This window comes from Desarmillaria tabescens (genome assembly GCF_030435595.1).
Source record: "Desarmillaria tabescens strain CCBAS 213 chromosome Unknown EV420scaffold_114, whole genome shotgun sequence".
NCBI lineage: Eukaryota > Fungi > Basidiomycota > Agaricomycetes > Agaricales > Physalacriaceae > Desarmillaria > Desarmillaria tabescens.
This window is the reverse complement of record NW_026848413.1, coordinates 44,179-68,362: the sequence shown is the minus strand read 5'-3', so window position 1 is coordinate 68,362 and position 24,184 is coordinate 44,179. Positions and strand designations below refer to the sequence as shown.

The window sequence follows — 24,184 nt, the reverse complement described above, 5'->3', positions numbered from 1 at the left end:
GGGGGATAATCAGATTATCGACGTGAAGGAAGTGGGTGACAGAAAAGAAAATCACAAGTTCCCACGCCATCGACGCGATTTCTCATCGGACCGGATCGGCCGATGCTTCCCGTATCGACTCCATTGAGCTCATAACTTGGTCCGACGGTCGTGTACAGCAATTATTTTCCTCGGGATATGTACCAACCACCGGTATGTTTTAATTCTCAACAATGTACCCCTCCTGTCGAACTGACTGTGTACATCGCATGAACAACAAGACAGACTGCCCCCGGCCCCTGCTGCGCCAAACACTGATCACCGCTATCACGATGGTCCTCCATTCGGATTCGCTGACTTTGTCCTGCCCCTCGGATTTTTATCGTATCGATTTACTTTCCTTAATATTTCCACGCTGCGAGAGCATCGCTAACACAGTTGTTGTTATCAGCACGATAGTTAGCATACACGAGGATTCTTTAAAAATTGGATCGTGAGTTACCTTCCCCGTGTTTTTACTTGGCTGATGCGTCACATTTTATAGTTTGTTTCATTCCCGAAGATTAGTACTACCCATCACTGTCCGAGCACACCAACAAGCACGCTTTCTCACTTCGTTTACGGACGCTTGCCGAGGAAGAATCTCCCTTTGAGTTTCCCCCGCTCGATACACGAGAAAATCATGCCCAACAAGATCATTATCACGTATATCTGCCAGAAATGCAAGGATCGATGCAAGTTTGTGAAAAACGACCATAACGTGATATTTGAGGCGCTGAAGGAGCCCGTCCAGGGGGGGGAAAATGCTGGAAAAGATGATTTAGAGTGACAATTGAATTCTTTTCTGACAGAGGGAATAGCCAAGGATGACCAGGACCGGAGCTCGGTGTGATCGCCTGCACCACCTTTCTCATAAACCTGCGTGGGAATGAGCTCGCCCATCTGCTATCCATGGCTCCGATGAAGCTCGAAGCTCGAAGCTGCCATCGATATATTCCATTCAGGCTGAGGCAAGTTTGCGCATGATTATCATTGAACGGGTGAGCGGATGGGGCCTTTGCGTATTCGCCTTTTGTGGTGAGGAATCGTTCTTCAATGGCAATCTCAGCTGACCCGCCATAGGTTCTGTACACACCCTGATGGGCCATCGGTTGAATACCTCGAAGGGTTCTATGGTCAGCCGTTGCCCCCTCCTCAACAAAACTGCTCTCACCCTCCCAAGTTTGTTTCTCCTCTTCGTTCTCCTCCCATGAACATAGTCATCGTCCACTTGACAGTGGAAGCTGGGTCAACACAGAATCACTCACGCAAACTACGGACTGCTATGATCACTCCCGGAGACTGCCTGTCGTTGTAATAAGTTGATATAGGTTTTATCATCACTCCACAAGCAATGAATGAAGTACTTTGTGTTATGGGTCTCACTTCATGGGGCTATGAAAAATATTCACATTCGGGAAAAATGCGAGCTGGCGGGGGCTTCGACGCCGAACGAGCTTTTTGCGATCTGGTGATATTTTCTAGGTAAATCTGTTGACCTCTACGCCTCCTCCTCATACATCCGAGCATGAACAATTCGGAAAGTGAGGGTTTTTTTATCAAGTGCATAACGAATTGTGTAAAAGGGTAGGCAGATTGTACAGGATCAGCAAGGTCATACACGCCCCGGCACGCGGCGGGCACTTGTGAAGGAAATGACGCGAAGAAATGAATCGAGACTCCGGCTCGAGAGTGAGGGGTTGATATTGCGAGCAAAGTAGACCGCCTTTTCCTGCCATCTTTGAACAGTAAAATCCGTCAAGGAATGTACTACAGATGCTTTGGCTACTATAAATTGCAGTGACAGCCGACATATGGGACTGTTGTAGGACTTATCCCCCACTACCGAGATTGTAATAGGACAAGATCATGATATTAGACAATTTTCATATAGGCTACACATATTGCGCCAAATTCAAAGTGGCTAACTATTCATTCCTAGCCTGAGTACGACGACCTTTATCAGTCCTCGTGTTTAACAACCAGCGGGAACCGTAGAATCGTCCACGTAGTCTGCCGCCGACATTCCCAAACCGCGACTCGCGAACGCGTTCCAGAGAATGCAATTGTTATCTCCGTCATAACGGAGCGCATCAGCTTGGATCCACGCAGCTCGGGCGTCCACGACTACAAGTACTTAGTCAGATGCCGATAAAACATGCGAGATCTTGGTGCACTTACATGTAGGGTTGCAGGGCTGGAGTTGTAACGCGTCCATGAAGAGGTGAAGGAAAACTATATTTCCTTCGGGGCCAGTTGCATCATCCATGGCTGTCGATGACCATCCGTGGGCTTGGACTAGGGCCGCATATACATTATGTAACATGTTGGCCCATACCTCGCCGATATCTGAGGACCAGTGAATGGGTGACCAACACAGTAATGAGCACGCTTACAGTGAACGGAGTAGGCTACCCTAGGAAGGGAAGAATACCGGAGTGGGTTCACTCTGGGATCCGTGGAGTAGGGATAGTGGCGGATTCCATCAGGATCGTTTGATACCCAAGCCGCAAGAGCATAGTCAGAAATAGTGCCGTTCTTCTGTTGAGTCCACCTGTGGTCGTGCATCAGCCTCCCGATGATGGTGAAAGAGAAGCAAACTGTCATACTCTGCCATCGCGTCCGACCATCCTGAAAACCACATCAGCAAATCAACATCATTAAAATAAACTCGTAAATGTATACCTTCGCCTAACCCTTGAGATTCTGTTGTCTGCAAGCACCTAACCGTGCCGCCCCCAGTCAAGCGATTACTAATCCCATGAGTAATTTCATGAACAATTATATCGTTCTGCAAGTCTGCATCACGATTGGGAATTGTAGAGTCCCAGATACCTAGGCGGCAGGAACCGGGCTGACCACTTAAAACATACATATCAGCTCACGATACAGCGCAGATTGAGTGAACAGCCTACTCGGGAAGGGCAATAAACTCCGCATTATTGAGCTCACCAACGTCTTGTACAGACACCTGCACACGGTCCCCGCTCTGTCCTCCTTTACCAAAATTGTCCTGCTGGAAATTATAAGTAGCCTCGGTGAATCCGTACTTGTACGCAAAGTCGTGGACTTTGTTGACGACGTAGAAAGCGTTGGTGCGAGCAGCGTCGATGTTTCCGCCGATTAGAGGGCCGACGGCTGTATTGTATGGGTAGTTGAATGTGTTGTTCGAGGACTGCTTCGTTGTAGTAAGCAAAACTCCCTGGAAGGAGATGGCATTGTTTCCCCTGCGAAGCATCAATGGGCTTCACCATGCGAATATATATATTTACTTACGCGGTTTCTCCATTCTGTACCCAGCCTTGAGGAGAAGATGTTGAGTCCTCAGGGTTAACAAGAGTTAGCTCGCCTTCTGCGACAGATGTCCTGTTTATTGGTACGACCGTATACTAGGCTGATTTAGAAAAACGTGAAAGTGATGAGAGAATTGAGATTACCGTAGCCTGGGCAGAAAAGTCGGTGAGACCGATTATGTCTCCTGAATGGGCGTCGACAAATGCTTCATAGGCTGTGTGGGCGTCGACGTTCAGGACTTGGACTACATGAGTAAGGGCGACGGATCCGTCTGCGAGGGCTAAATATTCGAGGGAGTTGATGCCGCTGTAGGTGGCAGAGAACGCATCCTCGACTTTGCTGATGATCGAATCTAGCTCTATAGAAGGCTGAGAGGAAGCGATGTTCGCTACCCGATATCCTTAATACAACAGAGATGTATAGGTGCAAGACATCACTTACATGTATCTACGAATGACGACCCGAATGAAACGGCGTTGCCCTTTTTGAAAGCGACATTGGCAACAGCGTTGGCGAACGGAATGCCATCCTGGGCACAGAAAATCAGGTTATCTTCGGAGTAATTGGGAAAGAAAAGACGTACATGATACTGCTTCGCATATGCGTAACTTATATTGTTCTCAGAAGTGTGACCAGCCCTGTACATGACCGTAGAGGAATCGACATTCAGTTCCGATGCAATGAAGGAGACCACGGATGTATTCATATCACTGCTAGTAAACGACGAGATGGATTTTCCCCCTCCGTAAGTCTACAAAGAAACATATGAGATGATGAGCAGAAGGATATCATTAATTTATTACCATCACCAAAACCTCAGCCATGTGTTCTGGTCCAGGTCGGCCTTATCTGGGCAGCGGTACCAGCCAACAATGATCTGAAGTGCCCTGTCTGATACGATCAGATCAGGGCTGGTCTGATCAGAATACTCCAGACCTCGATAGGATCTGTGTGGTCTACTCGAGGGGAGATAGACCTACATAGAAGAGGCCTGAACCAGAAGAGATCCGAAGTAGTCAGTCAATGGCTCTCAAATTGTATCGCATCAGCCTTATCAATTATAATTATGTTAATTTAATTTCAGTCTAGTAAGAATTACAGAGCGGAATATCCGAAAAGCCCATCATCATCAAACTCGTCGTCTTCTTCAGGCTCATTTAGCTCGACATAGTCATCTGAATGCCATGAGCTATCACTGTCTTCATCCTCAATGCTACCATCGATTTCAGCATCAGAGGTATCCGAGTCTGCTAAGTCTGCTGGCGCATGACCCAATTCCGAAGTATTGGCGCCAGGTTCAGCGTCATCCTCTTCTTCTTCAGCATCCGATTCAGCGACTTCAGAAGTATTCTCCGATGTAGTGATCCCCAAAGCATCGAGAAGCTCTTCCCACAATCCCCGTGTATACTCTCGTGTATTGCTGTGGCCGACGCCATTGCCGCAATACCGCATGAACATGTCACGATCAGCAAATCTACTCTCCGATTTCCAGTCAGATCATAGATACAGAATGATAGAATTCGAGGATGGACTTACATATCCACATAATAGCGTGCCCAATCCATGTCATTCTCATTGAATCTCCTACAAATTGAGGGTGGAAGGATGTCCGACGTTTGACCATAGACATAGGCAGGCATAATATGTGATGCACGAAGAACATCATTAGGATCTACAAACCCAAACGCCTGAGGATCATCACCTGGGAGAAAACCAATGCATGGCAAGCGCTTTGCCCTAAACCCAGAAGGGATGCTCCTATCAAATGCATACCATCGGACCCATAGAAACTGAAGGTTCTTTGCGGTGCGATCAACGGACTGCAGGCCAACATGACGGACCGTCGCATGAAAGATACCGATAACTCTGGCATATAGATAAGGATGAGAATTGTTATCGCTATCCAAATCAGTCTGCGTAGAAGGAGAAAGGGCCATAATATCGGAATGAGTACGAGGGTTGATAGAATCTTGATTTCGACGAGCATCGTAGGTAGTATAATTGATACGAAGAATTTGATGTGAGTAGAGGCGGTTGTCGACAATGATGAGGTTCTGGCGATGAAGATCTGTGAATTCATCATTACTATTGAGAATTCGAGAGAGTAAATGGTCCTTGAGCTTTCGAATAAAACCCTAGAAGTGATGTCAGATCATTATTACAGGGAGTTTAGATGATCCAGGATTAGATAGCTCACATTACACGCAATGTCGCTGCCATTCTCATGAAGCCATGGAGCCAGATATATTTTTGAACTTGTAGATGGTGATATATGGTGGTGGTGACTTGGATCTGTGTACGGGAGCACCTCAGAACCATCCCTTGCAGGCATAGGGCGACTTCGGTGTTTTTGGTCCTTGAGATCGATTTTTCGTTGCATTTCTCGGAGGCGTTCTTGGCGTTGAACATGATGTGATATCTGCTTCGCAAAGGTCTTGTTCTTGTTGGTCCGCCCATAGAAACGCTTGACTCGCCGATGCTCAAGCTCTCCCTGAAATAAAATGAGCTTAGCGTGGCATAGAAAATTTGGAGGCTTACCAGCTGAGTACTATATGAATCTGTGGTTCCAAATGCACGAATCATTCCAGGATAATCACCCATGGCATGATATTTATACGTTGAAAGATTAAATCTTTTCTGTAATTTCGCTGTTGAAATTTTACCTTTTGACGTGCTGTTCCCTTTCTTCTTCATGTTACTGATATCGCGCCGTGCCCTAGCTTCACGTTCCTTTGGAATCTCACGTGTATCAATTTCATCAACCTCCCGCTTGAATTTTCTCATGAAGGACCCGAAAAGCCACGTTAGACGTTCGAACACTCGGAGTGATGACTCAGTATGCATCCGAAGTTTAGCATTCGCATGCCAGCAAGCAAACAAGAATAGCAAGTCAAGGACAAGCCTGTCCAATTTCGGAGGAAAGAGTCCTTCAAAGCATGGCATGGCGCACTACAAGTGATAGATCCAGAGTCAGCACTGAGATATGTTAGAATAATAAGCTATATACCTGAAGAATATCTTCGAAATCACGAGCGGCAAAGTTTTTAAGGTCGGATACATTATTCTTGAACCTTCGTATAGTTCCTCGTCCAAATGTAGGCATCATTCGGAACCTACAAGCAGAATTAAAGACAGTGATATGACTAGAAACATCTAAAGAGACATACCTTCTATTTAATTCCTGTATAATATCGCCTCCGTAAAACTGACAAAGCCGTAGAAGATGAATAACTTAGAGCGCCTTCCATGTTCCGAGTTCAATCTCATGCAGAGGATCAATGACGAACATCTGGTAGAAGTTGAAGAGTGAAATAAACACTGAGGAGAACGCATTCTAATAGAACATTAGCATGGCATTATCCTGATGAGACCACTATTGACTTACTCGTGTTGGTGATAGAGACTGGCGGTTCAGTACATCGCTCACTGCCTTGCCATCAACAACATTGCCATCCTCATAAATCCAGCTGCGAACTTTCTCAATCCAGCTTTGCCGTTGTGTTGTATCCACTCTAGCTTTTTTTACACGGCGCTTCATGTCATTGATGGTACCCATTTCCGACGCTGTTTCCTTGGTTACTAAGCAGCGCGGGCATAGAAATTCAGCCATTGACTTAATACTTGCGAGTAGGACTCTGTAAAATGGATGAATTAGAATGTAATAATAGAAACTAATACTAACGTACTTTTCAGGGTAGTCAGCTGAGTATAGAAAAAAGCGAGGGTATACACGGCGGTAAATATTATCAGCGCAGAAGATTACAACCCCATTTATATACGCATCCATGAATTCTGGTGAAAGAAGCTTTGCCCAGATAGCATGAACGAGCTCCCGTTTCAGAAAAGTTAGGATTGCAGGGGATGCACGCCGTCCAAAGTATTTCAGATAGGCATCTTGAATTTTATCCGGAATCTGATTGATATAATTCAATATAATTAGTATTTTAAATGCAGAAGACGAGGTAAAAACAAACGGTAGGCATGTACACAATATGATGTGATGCTCCTGACGTTGGTCGAGCCCGCACGTACTTGGAGAGTAGGCCGAACAACAGGTAGATGGGCCAGAGTGTGGCTGTCCCGAAATTAGTAAGATGCGTTGAATCCGAGTACAGCATGCATGGCGCAATAACAGTTTCCAATCCGTTTGGGTCAGGTGTCAGGCGAACTTCGTCTTCCATTTCAAGAAAGATATCTGAACTATATACCTCCCCATATACTCGTTCCGGCTGGTCATCGTTTCCAGGATCCCACATTTCCTTGAAACCTTTCAGATGAAAGTCAAGGAAAGTGGTGCTCTGGAAGGCGGATACAATCACATCCAAAAGGTTCCGGTGGTAAACGCCTGTGACTTCGAACTCGGGAGCAGACTCCTCAGAGATGTGTTCAACACCAGTTTGAGGCAGCTTGATGGTTACCGAAGTCTCATGCCAGCCATCAGATAAAGAAAATGGAAGACAATTTTGTTGTTCGCCAATAGTATCGAGCACCTTGATCTCCTTCGCAGCATCAAAGTTATCAGTAAGATGCTCGGGATCAAAATCTGGTGCCCGTAGAACGGTTCGGACAAGGGAGGTGACGTCTGACAATGATTTAGATGTTGACTGATAGAACCACGAAAAAAGGCGGAAGATAGTCGCATTTGGGAAGGGATAAAATGGATCAGTACTGCTCTCAGGTGCATTTGCGAGGCGGTCGGCATGAGAAGTGAATGTTGAAGCATCAGAGACCTCATCGAGACCACCTCCCATGGTAGGGTCAACAGTCGGCCACTCCTTATAACACCGATAAAGACCCATCTCATTTGGAGCTGTCTCGAGATATACGGGTTCGGGTGGTGGTGAGGCCGATGGAGAAGGTGACCTGGATGGTGACGGCTGAGGCATGGCAGGTGGGAGAGGTGGTTTTTGCTCCAGTGATGCAAATAGGCGAAATCCAGTAGGTTTAGATGGTAATAGATCGTGCAGGCGCTTTGGAAGGATGATATTTCGCTTCGGGCGGCCTTCTGAAATGACAGGGATGGGAGGAGGGCTGGCAACTTGCTCATCTTCGTCTGGAATGGCGGCATAACTAGACGGTCCTGCAGTTGGAGTATGCGGCAAGGTCCTTGCTGTTTCATTCATGGTTGCATCAATTTCGTGTATCTAGAACAAAATTTAGACTGGGAGATGTACAATGAACATCATAGGCATCACATACAGGTGCGTTGTCTCTGCTAAGGTCGATACGACGCCTCTTGGGTGAAAGACGCTCACGAATTGCCTGCAGTCTTGTCCCAGCAGAAATTGGCACCATCTCCGAGTTTGGATTCTCCTCCACATCGGACGGGGACGTGACATGCTTTCGAGACCGAATACGGACATTCTTTCGCCTTGGGCACCTTCGCTCATGGTTTTTGCAGGCCACAGCATTGTGAAAGGAGGCGTTGCAGAAAGAGCATCTTCCCATAATAGCCTAAAACAGATTTAGTTAAATTTCCACAAATAAAAAGTTGTGTTACCCAGTGAAAATGAGAAATAGAGGGAGAGATGCAGGAAGAGAGAGAAACACGAGAGGTAACTGGACTCCACAGCTGAGAGCGAGTCGGCGCTGTGATGGCGGTGGTGGTGGAGATCACGTGTTACAAGAATCGCGTCGCGACGCGTTACATACTGTCACGCTTGTCCTTCTTGCCTTTTACTTCATCCTCCTTCGAAGTCAACCATGAAGCCTGCTCCTCTCCCGGCACCTCTGAAGGCAAAAAAGGCCAAGACAACAACTCATCCACCTCCTGCAACATCTTCCAACAAAAAAAAATCGAAAAAGCCTATCAAGCAGCCGAGGATAGCAACACCACCACCACGGCAGCCTGTGCACAAGACCAACCGTTCTCACAAGGTTGTGTCCTCTGACGATGAGGACCCTGTTGACGCCCACCACCAACAACAAGTATCCGAGGATGAGGACGAGAATGACAGCGAGGATGAACAGGATGTGGAGATTCAAGATGCGGATTCGCTGAGGCTAGGCAAGAGGAAGAGGTCACCAACAATTCGTGGTCTGTCTCCTCCTAAATCAGTGAAGTAGTCATCCTTCCTCTCTACATTGTTCTGGCTTTGACGAAAAATACAGGAATTTTTCCGCCCTCAAGAAGTACTACCGGCTCGCGTCAAGAAACATTCCTCGATTTATCCATCCCTGGGCCAATGTACAGGGAATCGTACTCCACGGATTTATGGTTAAGGGGATTCTCGAATCGCTTGCCGAAGATGAGGAGGAAAAGGCTGAGGACGATAGCGACAGTGAGATGAAGGAACCTGAGACGCCAGAGTGAGTACCAAGTGCATATATTGATATAAATTACTGACAACCGTGTAGAAATTTCCGATTTATGCACTCCTATATGCACATCACGACATTCCTCTTCCCATGTTTCGAGATGCACGTCAGTCAACTAGAGGACCTGGGGTCAGACGATCCATTGAGGGCAGTCTTTGAGATTTTTGCAGCGGTATTTGTCTTTTCCTCTAAAGTACACTAGCTGACTGTTGATAGATAAACGCAGGAGCCCGTAGTGGTCGCTCGGATGATACGACAAAAATCAGTGATAACATCATGCGTCTTTCAACCAAGGACCTTACCGATGAGACGCTGCTCCCAACTCTCAAGAAATACCAACGTGGATTCAACCACATCCACACGGCTCGCCTTCTATGCCCTCAGCGTTGGTTAGATCAGTTTGATGAAGATCCTCAGTATCGATTTTGTTCCTTCTCATTGCTTAATGACCCTGACTCTACCCTTGATAATAGTGCGATGATGGTTAAGCTGCAGACCAAGATAACAACGCGATACCTTCCGTCGTATCTGTATGATTCAGGGCTTGTCGATCCTTCCGATCCTCGTAAGGGTCTCTTTCGAGGCCATACTTGCATTCGGGTTTGAGCTCCTCACTTAATTTGTAACTGGTACTAAAGCCTTTCTAGTCATTCCGTGCAATTTTTCTAGGGAATGCAGAACACGACGCATCCGACTTACACAGCACTGTCAAAGGAAAGCTGAACCTCAAGACCGCGTCGGAGGAAATGATTGTATATGCTGCTGTACAGGTACGTTTTTGATCTGTTATCAATATGATCCTCATTCGCTATGCTAGGCACGATTCGCGTTATCGTCTTGCACTACATGGGGGGATCAGAGTGACGGCTTCAACCTCGAACAGTATAACCACAAGTTATCAAGAGTTTTCCTGGATTCGATCAATGAAAATGGCGATACATGGGCGCAAGAAACTGTTGAATTCTACACTACGTACGTCTCCACTCCTTCGTCAATTCTGGTTTACAACATTGTCTCTTTATAGCGAGATCTTGAAACCCAAGACTGACGAGGACCAAGAAGAAGTTGACGATGACGACGACGAATCGATAATGAAGAGGAACCGCGAAGCACGCATCAAAGAACGAGCGGCTGTGGCTGCGGCTGCTGATGAAGAACTTGGCGATAACGAATCCAACGCGATGCCTTGATGGTTCAGAGGTGAGTTGTGCTCGTATAGTCTAGTGACGTTGTGCTAATCTCCGACTCTACTTAGCTTCAACTATGGTACTCGGCCCTGTTTCTGTCCGACTTTGCTTCTCTCACTGGTGCATGGACTGCTGTATGACTCGTTTGCTCCCTTTAACGCTCTCGCTCCGCTTGCTGCTTACCTGTATGCTTATCTGATGCTTTCGTCTTTCTCTGCTCATAACTCAGTGTACTGTCTAAAATTTCGCTGTGTTAATAAATTACTTTCTAATACATTGGCGACGTCAACTGCAAGAGAACCTGAGGGTGTGCGGCAATATGTCTACCCGTCCGTGAGCTGTCAGTTCCTATCGGATCCGGCCTTTCTTACTCGAGCGAGTAAGCCTCGCAATACCGATCGAGACCGTAGCAGAACGCATAGAACACCACAGAAGTGCCCTGATCACACTCTGATCGTACCCAGAACAGACGATATGGGGGTCAAAGGTCTGGGACACCTGTGGTTGGCGGCCAAGATCCGTAAAGATTGCCCAGATCAGGTCAGGGCGACTTGATCGCAGGCGATGGTATCGGTCTGACCAAGATCGCATGGCTCAGGTTTTGGCGATGACCTTGAAGGTCGACTTGGGATGGTAGGTATCGATCGTCACGTCACGTCCAACGGTCCTACGATGGTGGGTAGAGTATCTGGAAGAGGACGGCCACGGTGTAGCATATGTGGCCTTGGCGAGGAAGACCGCAAGAAGAACAGAGGAGAATAGCTCTTTTCCAAAGATGTGCATGGTCAGTTAAGCAAGACGAGGATACTCGTTGTGAGTCGTATGCAAGATCCTGAAGTGGTTTACATAGAGGTAGTCATTCTCTCCTGCGCAAAAGGGTATAAGGTATACGGTGATTTGGTGACTCCGTCGAGGAACACGGGGCTTTACACCAAGTAAGAATAGTAATAATGCGGCGGAAGTCTAATAGTCAGGAGAAATGCAGTCGGAGAAACTCGGGTGGTGTCAGCAGAAACACCGGGAGTCCTCATTTTGATGGCTCTAGGAACATTGATGCTGTCGACATAGATCATCGAATTCATGATGATCACTTATCCGAAGATGTAGCGGAAACCTGTTAAGGAAACGACTTACCCACTTATCAGAAAGCAAAGCTGCATGCAGCCATAGCTGGTTATTAGATTGGGGAAGAGCCGTGAGGACCAGGGATAGACTCTTAGAGAAAAGACGATGAGACACTTCAAGATAATATAAAATAGTAAGTGGAAACAATGGGTACCAGAATCCGGATCCTTTGTTTGTATTCGTACATGCATTAGAAGTCTCGCCCACCGGCGTGTCAGAATTCGATCGTCAAACAGCAAGTAGACCATCGAACGATGCAATGACGTCACAAGGACCAAGGTACGTCTGGTTTGCGATCCTCGCACCAGGAGCATCAGAAGAGCTAGTGAACTCAATGAGATACAAGTATACGTGTCGGCAGGGAGTGAAAGCCGTACTTTTTTCATATTGAACTTCATCAGTTCTCCACTGATGGTAACATCCGTTTTCGACGGATGTATTCTCTTTATGATACCCGCGTTCACATGAAGAATGGTGATGGGAAAGATATTCCGTAGAAAGTTGTTAGTCATATAGTAAATTTTTCCATCTCTCAAGTTTAGCTTCAGGCGTTAGAAGTACCCGGTAGCATACCTGCACCAAACGTCATTCAGTCACTGGAAAAAGGAGATAAAGGAGATGGAAAGCTGACGGGAGCATTTGTGTACACAGCTGGCTGGTGACTATTTTGGGGTGGTCAAAATGCGTGCAAAATGCATCAAAATGGTATAAAGTTTTGGCACCGGATTTTGCCACATGAAAATCAATAAATTTAACTAAGCAATATACAACTAAATTATATAATCTTGCTAGTGTTTAATCCCCAGGGAATATAATCATTTCACAGTAGCTAGAATGAAAGCAATGTTATAAATTTACTCGCACTTCGAAAACCTATTGTTTTGCCATCTGGCAAAATGCAGGATGTGATCCACATTTTGGCTGATCCGGAATGCCTTATATAGACTTCTGACAAAATTCAGCCTTTTGCTGCCCTCCAGTCTATATAAGGCATTCCGGATCAGCCGAAATGCGTATCAAATCCTGCATTTTGCCAGATGGCAAAACAATAGGTTTTCGAAGTGCGAGTAAATTTATAACATTGCTTTCATTCTAGCTACTGTGAAATGATTATATTCCCTGGGGATTAAACACTAGCAAGATTATATAATTTAGTTGTATATTGCTTAGTTAAATTTATTGATTTTCATGTGGCAAAATCCGGTGCCAAAACTTTATACCATTTTGATGCATTTTGCACGCATTTTGACCACCCCAAAATAGTCACCAGCCAGCTGTGGTACCCAAATCGCATACTGTTCCTTTTTTTCCGAAAGATTACAGAGCCTGTAAAACGTTTTGCGGTTCGATCAGGAGAAGGTGACAGGGTATCAGAACAGAAATACAAAAGCTCTTGCGAGCTACGCACATTGATGGTGGTAGTATATCGTCTTGCCTTCGTACCATTATCACTATCGCCGCATTAGCACATTATTTGGGAACAGTCTACTTGCTTTACTGCTTCGTGCTGCTCTGACATTTACGAGGGAAGATGATAGTAAGCTGTCGGCGCTATCGCGCTTGCAGCTTCGTCTCAATGGGTGTTAGCATGGCGTCCAGGCTACGGGGGACAATCGGATTGTTGACTGGTGGGTGATAGAAAAAAGCTGATCCGGCCAGATGATCCCACGCCACCGTCACGATCCGTAAAGTGTTGAGTTCCAAATCAGGACTGTTTGCTGACTTTCGGTCTTGGCAAAAGGTAATCAACGCTCCTCCGTCATTTTCGGCGTTTTCTGGCTCTTAAACCATTTTTTTTCTTACCAGCACTCATGAAACAAGTCGTCGGCTTGATTTCCTGCTCCCAGTGAATACGGCATCATAGTAGAGGAGTCTGCAGACCCACTACGGCATCTTGTTGTTGCAGCAAAACAGTATCCCGACACATAGTGCAGGAAAATCAGGTATCACAGCCAAGAGAGAAAGGATGGACATATGTGGTACCGAAGGAGGATGGTGTTACCTCGTGTCAGACAAAGTGGGCGCAAATTCTGCAGTGTTTCAGCCGAAGTCGAGGTAAGTTGCAACTTTCCATAGTCTTATATTTTTTTCGACAGCTGATTTTATTGTTTAACTCTCTGTATCAGATGTTATTCCTGAGAATCGATCCTCCCACCAATCTTAGTCCTGGTACCGACTGGCGGTAGCAATGCCTTCCATGATAGCGAGAAAGGCTGTCTAGATAACGCTTGCAAGGAGATATGTCACAGATGCGGGGTGATCGTCGTAGACGCAGAAAGCGCAATTTTTATGAGGCCTGCGGAGGATGACATGTAGCTCTTCAGGATTGCACTATGTAAAGAACGAATGCCACGGGGCAGTGTGTAGCCGGTAAGTTGAATGAACGGCACTATATTCCTCGTTGATGATTCCTTTCCCTCTATGTGGTCCGTCCTGATGAAATCATGGATGTATATCGCCATCGAAGCTTGGGAAAGGACAGTCTAATACCTTTCTGCTGAGTATTATTCGCTTCATACTTTGGCGTCTCGTAACCTGGCTGTTTCACGGCGATTGTATTGATGGATAGGCATACTTAACTGGGAGATTGTTGTATGGAATGCGAAATGCTTGAGTAGCCGCATTCGACAGCGTTTATCGGAGGGACTGAGACTGAGCGGGAGTTGCAAATCATTTTGAGTTTAGGCCAGTTTGTCGATCCCTTTGATTCAGAGATATCATATTGATGGAAGCGCTCACATACCCAGGGAAGTCTCTAGCAAGGATCCGGACGCGCCGTATACAATGAAGGAGAAAATCGTATTCCGCAACCCAAACGTCTTTTTGCTCTATCATCGTCATCACAACTCTCGGCTGTGAAAATGATGCAAGAGCTCTCCCGAGAGGAGTGGTGAAACCGGGCGTGTGGAAGACGTCGAGGTTAAGCGAATAGTGACGGCAGAGTAGTCTTTTTCTATCTTGGTGTCTTGGCAGACAATAATAACGCGAAGTCCCACAATAATGTAGAAGGGCATTGGTGTAGCGGGTGCGCTTGTTTTATGTATGTATGGTACGTTTCTCCTTGGAACTGGTGTATAGGCCGTACCTTACCTTTTCTCGTTGTTAGGGCTCATGATTCCGAGGTGGTACTGTATGGTCCGATTGTGCACACAGGACTACGCGTTTCCAGTGTCCATTTTGAACATCTGGGACACGCCATCGCCTTCTCCTAAACAAACACAGGCGGCTCGACGAGCTTCGTACATGTTCTGGAAGATCAATAGTCCGATGAGATTCGGATGTACAATGCCTCCTGTTAGTCAGCTCCCATCTCCTTGGCTAGTGACTAAATACCAATCGTTGGTTCAGGTATAGTACCGGATTCCATCCGACGCCTAAAGCCTGAGAGACGGAAGTATTTACGATGAGACATATACCTTACTATGGGATATATTTCTCACTGACATTCTTCATGCGAACGTGCCCAATTATATAGAGATATCGCAGCGGTTTGAAGCGGGTGTTAACGGTAGCGGAGAACTAACGAAACCAACATGAAAAAGTACGGTTTTCACTCTCTGCCGATTTGTACTCGCATCTCATCGTATTCATTAGCCCTTCTACTGTACCTAGTCTGAAGACTTCGAGCTGGGAGTACCTTGGTATTGAATTGGTAGAAGGTCTACTTCCTGTTTGTCCTTCAGGTTCGAATTTTCCGGTCGGTGAAAGTTCTTATGCGTGTACAAACGCAAGAAAGACCCGGATCCTGGTACCTCGTTTTCACTTTATAATTCTTTTGCTCTTTTTGAAACATCCTGTGGTTTTTCATCTACAAGCCTGTGAATGGACCTCACGGTTTTTCCTTAATCTGATAGTCCGCCGCTGCTACATGAAGCTTCGTTTTGGCTGGGTTGATAACCAACGTTTCTGTATAAGTTTGGTCGGCGTATCTTCGGACCATGAGATCGTCATGGATGGATGGAATCCGTCGACAGCGTCAATGTTCCTGGAGCCATCAGAATAACAGCTCACGGTATTCTTGCAGACGCCGCCCGAGTCGCTCTTGCTCCATTTCTTCTTATTACTCGTCTTCCGTTGTATTAGGACACTATAGAACTCCGTGCTCCTCGACGGATCGAACGCTTCACATGAGGAATGGTTTTCTCTATATAAACCATCTCAAGATTTTGTATTCTACTCACAAGGACTACCCTCGTCTTTCAGCTGACAATGCGCGCCTTTGGAAAAGAATTCTTCTCTTCTGTGCTCCTTGCGATCCTCCTCGCCAGGGTCTCGCATGCTTCACCTTGGCCAATGTCTTCGAAGCACTCTACCCATCAACGAAGGACTATCGGACGCGACTTGACGGTTGATACCTACCATCCAGAGTCGACCTTCAAGGTAATAAATAAATGGCGTTCTCCTGCCTGTCTTCTTATATCTTTCTTTGTAGACTTACGAAGAAGGGAAAGCGATCTCGTCTTTTAGTAGCGGTGACCTGAAGACATCTATTGTCTCCTTCATTGCATCGGAGCTCGGCGTCGACTCGTCTACTATCACATACAGCTCTGGCCACTCCGCTGAGAACGATATGAGCTACGCCTATGCAAAGCAGTATCACGTACGTCTTTTTACCTGACTGCTCTGATAATGTCGTTAATATCTCTTATCAAGGATGGCGTTCCGTTTGCCAACGCCGTTGCAAACGTCGCTTTCAAGAACGGAAACGCGGTTTCGTTTGGGTCGTCATTTGTGGATACATGTAAGCAATGACTTGCACCTATGACTTTCCTTCGTATTAAAGATACCATACAGCGAACATTGCTTCTTCCCAGCCTTCCATAGAGCTAGACTCAATCATCAGCAAAGTCGAGGACGCGCTCGCCGGTACATACAGCGGGATCAACTCCCTCGAATATCTAGCCCTCCAAGACGGATCGGTGGCCCTCACCCATGTAGTCCAGGTCCTGAACGCCGACGCCAACACAGCCTATGAAGCATTTGTCGACGCTCATTCAGGAGATATAATTGGAGTCACCGATTTTTCTGCCCAGGCTACGGTAATCTTGAATTTCTCCTCACCCTGACGCCTTTCTGAATCAGCGATAGTACACTGTTGTACCTATAACCAGAGCATCTGTAGTGGACGGCGAGGAAGCTCTCGTCGACCCGGAAGACCTAGACTCTTCTCCTCAAGGTTGGGTGCAAAATGGAGAAACCGCGTAAGCATACTATACTCTCTCATAGGATAGCTCTTCAATATTTCACAGGGGAAACAACGTCATTGCCTTCAAGGGACTGTTGCTTACCACAACTAGGCAGTCGTCGGCAAACACATTCGATTACCCATATAATACAGCTGTAGGGCCGCTCATCGGTGGAAACGTTGACGCTGCTCGTACCAACGCCTTCTACATCGTCAACAAAGTCCACGACTTTGCGTACAGGTACGGGTTCACCGAGGCTGCTTTCAATTTCCAGCAGAACAATTTCGGTAACGGGGGACTGAGTGGAGATCGTGTGCAGATGTCTGTACAAGACGCTGGTGGGCTGGACAATGCGAATTTTGTTACCCTTCCTGAGTAAGGCTGTTCATAGAACTCGCGGAATGTCATAAGCTGATATCAAGGTTTTTAGTGGTCAGCCAGGCACTTGCCGCATGTATATTTGGGACCTTACTATTCCCAACCGTGATGGAGACTTGCAGAACGATCTAATCGTCCATGAGGTTACTCATGGGATTTCTAATCGCTTGACTGGGGGTGGCACGGCTAGGTGCTTGCAGACACTCGAATCTGGGGGGTTAGGTGAAGGTGTGTATTTACGAATCTCTTTAATACCGTTGGTTCCTTACCTGGTTTTCAGGATGGTCGGATGCCATGGCAGAGTATGTCAACTCTTCTCTTCTCACTGTTACCAGAAGTCTAACATATCTCCCACAGTTGGACTGAACAAACGAGCGCCAATACCAGAGACTTTGTTTTTGCGGTGTGGGTAATAAACAGACCTGGCGGTGGGCGCAACTTCCCATACTCCACGGATCCCAACGTGAACCCGCTCCGATATTCTTCCCTTACTCGGCTAAATGAGGTTCACGGTAAGTGTGATAATTACGGTATTAGACAATCATTCACTGGTCCTCAGATATCGGCGAGGTGTGGGCTAACATGCTGCACAATGTATATGCTGCCCTGGTCCAAGCCCACGGATGGTCCGCAACAGCCATGGATGATGCTACTGGGAATGAGGGAAATATAGTTTACCTCCACCTCTTCATCGATGCATTACAACTCCAGCCTTGCAACCCTACCTGTAAGCGCATGATCTCACATGTTCTAATATTAACTGACTAAATGCTTGTAGTCGTGCAAGCCCGAGCTGCGTGGATCCAAGCTGATGTGAATCGGTACAATGGAGCCAATGCGTGCATTCTCTGGAACGCGTTCGCGAGCCGTGGTTTGGGAATGTTTGCGGCGAACTATGTGGACGATGCTACCGTTCCGGCTGGGTGCTAAGCGTAAAGATTAACAACGACCTGGTACATAGCTACGACTGAAGGTTGCAATACATGTAGATATTACACTTATACAATTCCATGACATTGTTGTATTATCGCGTTCATAGGACATGTTCAGCACCATTTAGGTTACAGCGACAATGTATCACTGAGAGATACAAGAGGAAGTTGGCTTACACCGTTACACTTAATGCTCTTCTGCTAAACAGTATATGCATAAGGGAAGTAAAATAAACTTGAACGAATACGCCAACTTCAGAACGACGAGAATTCAGGACCTTGTAAAGCAGCTCAAGAAAAATATGATATATTTGTGATGGCGACGATCAGTCCATCAGCACATACTGAAAGGCTTAACCATCATCTATTGTGCCCCGTGATAAATAGTCATATAGTCTTATCGGCTGCTCATCACGGAATAACAGGCTCTGCATTCGAGTCGATAGTCAGTGGTAGCACTAATAAGAAACCCTCAACAGTCATTCCCGCTCGGTGACGATAGCATGTAAATGTTTATCACGGAATGCCGGTAAGAAGTGATATCGAAAGTTGACGTGGCTTGAAAGCAACAAACAGTTAGGAATGACGAATAGCAAGGAATAGGCGCGTTACACACTTCGTCTCGTGATTCTTCAGATTAAATTTCCGGAGTAGATTCGCAAAGAGGATGTACAGCTCGCACCACGCCAAACTTGGGTTCCTGTTAGACAAATCAAGTACTATGGAGGGGCAACTCACTTGACACCAAGACAAGCCCGAGGACCCTTTGAGAACGATATCAGGTATTTGTCGAGGGACGCTCCAGGCTGGAGCCACCGTTCTGGGTTGAAGTAATGCGGGTCGGGAAAGATTTCCTCGTTCATGAGAACGAACGTGCTGCCGATGCCAACGGAGGTCTGTTGGGAAATTATTAGATATAAGTAGGGACTTGGGGTTGAGGGAAGCTCACTCCGGCTGGAACGAGGACACCGTCGATTATGGTGGGAGTATCGACGACGCGTGGCTTTGCGACTGGGACGCCGTTGCTGATGCGTAGGGATTCTTTGATGACTGCTGTCTATTTGGGTGGTGTGAGTCGATCTCGTATGGGGGTTGCGATGTGGGAAATTAACTAACCAGGTAGGGCAATTTCTCTAAAACTTCATATGATGTGGGCGACTCGAGGTTAGGCCAAGCGTCGAGTAATTCTGTCATCAATTTGGAGTGGATCCCTGGGTTTTGCATGATGTGGAAGAAGCCGATTGTCATTGCGTTTCCTGTTGTGTCCGTTCCGCCGAAGAGTAGGTTCTGAGCCTATAATAACTATTCGTGAATGCGAGTAGAGAATTTCACAATGATCCGACGTGCCTCATCTGATAAGGACTTCTTCGATGGTATCTCGCCAGACTTGAATTTCTCGGGTGAAAGGAGGCTGTGATAAATGGTCTCATGCATTCCGTCAAGAGATGAAGGATTTTCTAATATCCCATCGATCTGTGTAGACAGCGCATTCCGAAGGTGAACGAAACCGACGGTATCAGGGTTAAGATAGCGAGTGAGGTACTCGGGAAGACGGTAGAGTAGTTGGAGGATGGGAAAGTGGCGTACGGTGGTCATCATAGGCATGGCACGTTCGAGGCTGAGAAGGATGGGGTGAGAGAAGTCTGGGGAGAGCAGAGCGTCGAACGAATGAGAGTAGGAGAAGGCGGTGATGATGTCCATGGTCAGGGATTTGAAGGCAGCGTAGAGGTTCACAGGTTTGTCTTTGTAATCCTCGTGAAGGCGGAGAAGGAGGGTGTCGACCTGCAGGGATTGTGAGTTAGCTCGTATGGGGGAATCGGAGGGCGGTGACGGCATACCTTTGATTGGATGATGCCCTCCATTTGGAGGATCGATCGACGAGAAAAGAAAGGCAGGAGCAGGTCTCGTCGTTTTTTTGCTACGGCATGGTCAGTAAACCCGAATGAGGACTCGTCTTGAGCGAAGCAAAAGTAGAAATTGGGGTCTTTGATGAATTTTACTTGAGAGGAGTAGATGGAGAAGTATGCTTGTGGGTTGCTGAAGTGGAGCTTAAGAGATATGGTTAAGACAAAAGGGTGTGGTGATGCATGCGAGAAGCTCACTTCATGAGGATTTATGCGGATGACGGGTCCTGAGTTGGGTCAGTAAATTTAGGCTATTGGAGGGTCGAGCAGATGTACCATATGATTTGTGTAGTTCTTCGAGTTTCTGGACAAATTGACCGTCGCAGAAAACCTCGTAATATGTCTGGTACCAGCCCGTAAGAGCTGCTAGTCGCGGACCTGGAAATGACTTGAGAGGGTGGAAGAGTAGACGGTAGATTGCTAGGTAAAGGGCATAAGAAAGGAAGAGAGGTACTGCGGCGTCGATGTAGCTTAGCATTGGGGAAATAGCCGTAAGTATTGGGCTCAGGGCTTTTATTCTTCGCTCATCCTTTACGTGTTCGGTTTAGAAGACGGATTGCAGCTCATGCTATTGGATGGCTATGGAGATTGTTGCGTCATGAGACCTCGATGGAAGGTAAAATCAATGCTTGTTGCCGTTTCTGATGGATAAAATCAGTACGTCAGGTAAGAGAAGAACTGATGACCGGTAATATCGACATCACCGAAGGACGAGTCGCCTAAAGTACCCATTGATATCAGGTCACAAGGAATCCACGAACGCCACGGCTGATTAATATTCCTGCGTTCACGGGGTGTTATCGACATCTGTTGAACGGGAGATATGACGGGTCAGATGTCTGTGGTAGGTGGCGTTGCTGATAGGCTCTGAATGTGCGCAAGATTGAAAAGGGCGAGTGGCGTCTGTTGTGGATTATTAAATCTTGTGTTGTCGGGTCAGGATCGAGAGGCAGTTATCTGTATCCACTGTTCAGTGTTAAATAAAATGCTAGGTTTCTTTCCTTCGCCTTCTCAACAAGATCCAGGGGTGTAGCGATCTTTGACTGTTCAAACTGTTAGGTGACGTAACAATAATGAGCTGTGAGCGTAATTATTACCCGGTTTTCAACATGCATTTGACAAGCGAGTTCGTACTAGATAGCACTATTCGTGTGCCAGTCGTATTGGCTTTGCTTCCACGAGTCATTCGATTGTACCTACACGGAATGTTCTTATCAGAGACATGGATGAGGAGGGATCAGCCAGAATAGATGAGCCTTACCGTGGGCAAGTAAAAGAAGTCCATGATGGAAAAGATAGCTCTCGATAGGTCATGGAATGTGCGATCCCGATATTCAAAAATCGACACGAGGTTGGAGTCGGGTTGGAGTCGAAGTTCATGACATATTTTCCCATGTCACGTCGCGCGATCACGACCACCTGCGATCGTTTTGATGAACCCTTCTGGCGTTATTTCAAGCTGGAACCCCATTGCATGCATTCCAACGTCTGTACTAATTGGCAGACATGTTGTCTCCCACCGGGCGACTGCTCAACCTCGCATCCGATGTCCGCAGACCATCTCCGTCCACTCGCACCCGGCCTCTCCACGCAGCCGCCTGTCAACGCCTCCCCATCCCATCCATCTGTGCTAATAATAGATACGACCCTCCCTCAGCACACGCCGTCGCCCATAGACTAATCCATCTCCGCGCCGACTCCTCTGGCACGCACCGGCTCCTAACGCGTCCTCCACCGCTCCTCCCCGCCTGTGGTACATTGCAAAGTGTTACTATCAAGGTGACGTACCTTTCCATACGCTGCGTGCATTGCAGCGTTGCGTCCGTTGCTCTTAAGTATTCTACCTCATGCTCACTCTCGCGGTAATAATGAATACTGCCTTTATTTTTCACTACCCGAAAGACCATCAATTAGTCAGAATATAAGTAAAAACATTGAGCAAACACCTACTCGGTACATTCATTTGACCGTATACATAGTCTTATTGTTATTCTTAAGGTCACTGAGCATTAAATCAACATGCAATTGAGGAGACCTTACTATAGCAACCCAGAAATGCTACGGCATGCTTAACAGAAACCTGGCCATGCACGAGTCAGCCATGCAAGAAATGTAGAGGGTAAAGATGCGTACCACGGTGGTACTTCAACGAGCTCATCATCTGTCGAGTAAACCTATCGATGCTACTAGTCGGTTGACTCAGCGATTAAAAAAAAAGATGCGAGAAGGAAGAGTACGCACTAGTGTCATCCAACGCGTCCTCTATACTCTCACCGACCCTTCCTCAACCTCACAAAAAGGAATCCATCGCCGAAAGTAAATCTTCGCGGCCGACGCCAGGTGCTGAGCTTGGTCAGCATATCGTGTGTTGTTCTGCCTTATGGATGTCTTGCGGACACGTTTGTTCCCCATCTAAAAAGACGGCGTGAGTGAGGGGCAAAAGATCGGGGAAAGGCAACGTGCCGTTAGGTTACTGAGCACTGGCGCTGAGCAGTCGAAAGCGAGTCTGGAGTATAGGTGGTGGACTCTGGAAGGTGAACAAACAAACCAGAAAAAGCGGGGAATCAAGAGCTAACGCACGCACCTCTACCCATGTATACCCTACCATTAAAACACGTCCAGATGGACCTAGAAATAGATTAATCTTTTTAGTTAACCTTCGGAAGGGTACGGATACGAAACACATACCATATTGATCTTCCCCTAATCCTTACGCGTCCAAACGAGCTCACAATCGTCCAGATCGAGGGCGAGGCTGACGGTTGTGGCAATAGAAGCAAAGGATAAGAAAAAGTAAAGGAATCGAACTCGACGACGACGAGACGCCAGCCAACATCGTGGTCAAGACTCAAGAACCAACGTGGGATTTGATCAACAAACCTTGCCTAAACGAGCAAGGTTCACGTCACGAGACCACGACGCGTGAGGTGGAAAACGCGTCAACGCACGACAATGGCTCAAGATTGGAGGACTAGATGACGAAAAAAGATTGAGGGTGAAGGAAAGGGAGAGGGAAATAGGATGATGGTTTTGCGAGAATCGGCAGTACCTCATTTTATACCACCCCGGGGTGATATTGGTCCCGGAAATTTTACCTATAGCATTTGTATGTGACTTATTTGCAGCTCTTTGAAATAGAAACAAAAAATGGCTGGAGAGCGACATTTTGCTGATGCGGTTCCTCACAGATTATACTTCAGCCGAGTGGATTACTATACTGTACTGTACTATTTCAGTCGTAGTGGAGTTAGGATTCCTCTGTGCACTGGTTTGTTTGGAAGGTTACTTGATGGCGAAAAGGCGTGATCAAGATATTCCGTCTTCTGATGTATTTCAATAAGTGCTTTGGATCTTGTGCATATGTGTCAGTTCACTGTGAAGAACCTTCATCCCTAGTAGAACACCTAGATCGGCTCATTCTGCCAGTGACCACGACCTGAGCATTCGCTCTTAACAAGAATCTCTAGTTTATCTTGCATCAGCTATCACACGATGTAACTAGCATCACGAGAGGGCACCAAACCCAAAAGTTCACGCTCACTCTGCAGCCTTTAGGTCTTCATTACTTTCTTCCTTCATTATCCCCACTAGGACCTTGCAACGACATGTCATCCGATATTTAATACACCAGAAGCCGATGTTATCTTATCCGCGTTTCACCGTGTCATATACTTATATCGACTCCCATCAGTCACTCTGAGAGGACGACGACTTTTTTCACTTCAAGCTCCACTTTTAGATCAGACATTTTTTTCCACCAGGAGAATAATACTATCTATCATGCTGAAATGATATTTATCATTGACAATATCGCTAAAATATACGACAGATTGCGCAAAAAT

The 24,184-nt window shown here is 46.6% G+C and overlaps 2 protein-coding genes across 2 annotated transcripts; both read right to left on the bottom strand.

Moving 5' to 3' along the window:
- Positions 1 to 1,993: 1,993 nt before the first annotated feature.
- On the bottom strand, positions 1,994 to 4,018 carry EV420DRAFT_1280777 (metalloprotease; the record flags this gene model as incomplete). Its single annotated transcript, XM_060468219.1, has 10 exons — positions 1,994 to 2,145; positions 2,200 to 2,367; positions 2,415 to 2,572; positions 2,628 to 2,649; positions 2,704 to 2,879; positions 2,934 to 3,263; positions 3,295 to 3,407; positions 3,456 to 3,700; positions 3,754 to 3,841; positions 3,896 to 4,018. 10 exons carry the CDS (start codon positions 4,016 to 4,018, stop codon positions 1,994 to 1,996), a joined length of 1,575 nt encoding a protein of 524 aa, XP_060322558.1.
- Positions 4,019 to 21,791: 17,773 nt separating this feature from the next.
- EV420DRAFT_1487188 (uncharacterized protein) lies at positions 21,792 to 23,178 on the bottom strand (the record flags this gene model as incomplete). The annotated part of the gene is made up of 8 exons (XM_060470493.1): positions 21,792 to 21,967; positions 22,056 to 22,090; positions 22,131 to 22,233; positions 22,476 to 22,503; positions 22,617 to 22,754; positions 22,817 to 22,869; positions 22,927 to 22,970; positions 23,075 to 23,178. The coding sequence occupies 8 exons, from the start codon at positions 23,176 to 23,178 to the stop codon at positions 21,792 to 21,794; spliced, it is 681 nt and encodes a 226-aa protein (XP_060322557.1).
- Between the last annotated feature and the right edge of the window lie 1,006 nt (positions 23,179 to 24,184).